Source organism: Oratosquilla oratoria, chromosome 1, assembly GCF_046742065.1.
Source record: "Oratosquilla oratoria isolate Oo_2021 chromosome 1, ASM4674206v1, whole genome shotgun sequence".
In the NCBI taxonomy this organism is placed as follows: Eukaryota; Metazoa; Arthropoda; class Malacostraca; order Stomatopoda; family Squillidae; genus Oratosquilla; species Oratosquilla oratoria.
Window position 1 is genome coordinate 8,933,858 of NC_134777.1, and position 2,510 is coordinate 8,936,367.

General features: G+C 39.4%; 1 protein-coding gene across 1 annotated transcript in view; it reads right to left on the reverse strand.

Moving 5' to 3' along the window:
- Positions 1 to 377: 377 nt before the first annotated feature.
- Positions 378 to 2,510, reverse strand: part of LOC143027482 (octopamine receptor beta-1R-like) — a 446,280-nt gene continuing 444,147 nt past the window's right edge. The window contains exon 9 of the mRNA XM_076188772.1: positions 378 to 446. Within this exon, the coding sequence (XP_076044887.1) occupies positions 378 to 446 (69 nt within the window). The remainder of the gene's footprint in view (positions 447 to 2,510) is intronic.

Consider the following 2,510-nt stretch of genomic DNA (forward strand, 5'->3'; position numbering starts at 1 on the left):
AACTGACAGGACTTTACCCTATCAATGGTTTCTTACATACTGCTTGAGTTTCTAGGAGACTCACCACTAACAGACCTATCTTCTCTCCGAACTTCTCTTCGGAAGGTGAGCCTTCGTTCCAAAGGACCATTTAACGCCACGCGACGTCCAGTATTAGAGCAACTTAGAGACCAGCCACACCAAGCTTACGACCTATTTACGACCACCTTCGACAGTGGCACTTTCTCATGATTAGCGCCAAGTTATTTCATATTCATTTTCATGACGGGGAGGAGGGTGGAGATTCATTCCAATTGTATTGCCTTGAATTTTGTTTTATAAATAGAGGGACAGCACATATCAGACTGGTCGCCAGTGGTCGGAAACGGGTCGTAAGCTTAGTGTGACTGGGCCTCTAGGAATATCATGCACCGCATCCTACAAGCCGACCTGAACCTCACACTTGTCTACACAAAATCAAAATGATTCTTGATAAAGGTGCGGTACTGTTCTTATGGGATATGCACTGTCAAAAATAAAAGTTCTAAACTACTCAGAGTTTTCCATAACACACAAATCAAACCCTTTGACTGACACATCTATTTCTCTATTCAAGAAAATTACAGAAGTTGTAAGTGAAAGACAACGCAGGAAAATATATTATGTAATCGACAAAAAAAAAGTCATATTGACGCTGTGAAAACTTAAAGTGGTTCAAAGATTTTGTTCGTGGCTGTACATAGATATGTATGTCTATATCTATATCTACATTTATCTATCTATATATATGCATGTTCGTGTGTGTGTATATAACGCGCACAAACATGAGTCATTTTATATACGGAATGAAATTACAAGTATAAAGCCACACAAACATGAACGAAATAAACTCGAATGTGAGTTTGCTGAAGCAAACAGTATTACCATGATTACCGTGATACATTTTAGTTTGATGCAATTTACTTGGATAAAAGGGTTAACGAGAAGTGATATTATAGTAATAGAGCCATGCCAATCACAACTCTGTAAATACGACTAAGGGAATACTTGCATGCGTGTCAGAAGACAAAAAGGGGACGGTCTACTTTACTTGTAAGGTGAAAGACACGTGCGTTGGTGTTAATTTGGGACACTCGAGGGCAGGGGGAGGTTAAGGAGGAAGAGAAAGAAGAGAAGGACGGGGAGGAGGAGGAGGAGGAGGGGCAGGAAAAGGAGGAGGTGAAGGAAGAGGAGAAGAAAAGGAGATATGGGTGAGAGAGCTGGGTAAGAGGGGAGAAGTCGGAGAGGAGGAAGAATAGGGGGAGGAAGAAGAAGAGGAAGAGGAGGGGAGGTGAGAGATAAGGAAGAAGAGGTGGAGGAGACAGAAGAAGAGAAGGCTGAAATGAGGACGGTGAAGAAAAAGAAGTGAAAGAGGAAGAGAATGAGGAGAAAGAAGTGGAAGATGTGGGAATAAAAAAAATAGAGGAAATGTAAGAAAACAGAGACGAGAACTATCAAAAAGAAGAAAAAAAAAACCAGATAGAAGAGGAGGAAGAGAAGGTTCCTGGAATAGGTGGTCTGTGGCACGATGTAACGATGCTAAAACAAAATCCGCCCCTTTACAAAAGAAGGTGGATGGATATGGGAGGTGGGTGGATGTATAGTCAACCCTATTGAGGTCATCCTAAAACACCAACATAATTTAAGAATATATATATAAAAAAGAGAGAAAAGAAGAAAGTGATGTAACAGATGCAATACTCTTGGTGTATCAGAATGATACTAATACAGCTTTCACTGTTATTGAAAAATTATTATAATGGTATTTAGAATTACATTAGGATCTGTGTGAAGAATTACGTTAGATACTAAACAACAAAATATATGTTTGTATCACTAGTGAGAAATGTAGTAACACATTTGTAAATCACAACTAACACGACAGTTGGACGAAAGAAAGAGTTGAGTAAACGAAACTTCATATTTCGACTGCACTACTGAAGAGGGTTGCAGTTAGCAATCGAAATATATAGTTTCGTTTACTCAACTCTCTCTTTCGTCCGACTGTGGTGTTGTGATATATTTGTAAGTTTCTGATATATTGTGGACCAGGTTTCGGTGTTCCAAAAAGTACATTGAGAGACATAAGTTCCTTGGCAGTGATCATATGTGCGCGTGTTCAGAAGAGAGAATCCACAACAGGACCCTTGAGGAACATATACCTGTCTTTAAAAGGGATCACGTGATACATTATTCCTCGACCAAAAACTTTTTTAGTCTTGGTTAGAAATAAAAAAAAAAAAAAAAAAAATACTTTTTCGTTCACTAAAAGAAAATATATGCTATTTGCTTTGTTCAGATCTCACAAAGTTAAGGGTAAAAAGCCCATAGACTCTCTCCTTCGTTTGTACAGTACTGAACCATGAAGATACTAGCAGCCTGGGGCCCACAGGTAGCTAGCCAGGTAATCCAAGAACATCAAAAATAGAACTGCCGAAGGACGAAGAACAACAGTGGCCAGGGTAATCAATAATCCGTTGGAGTTGATCCCC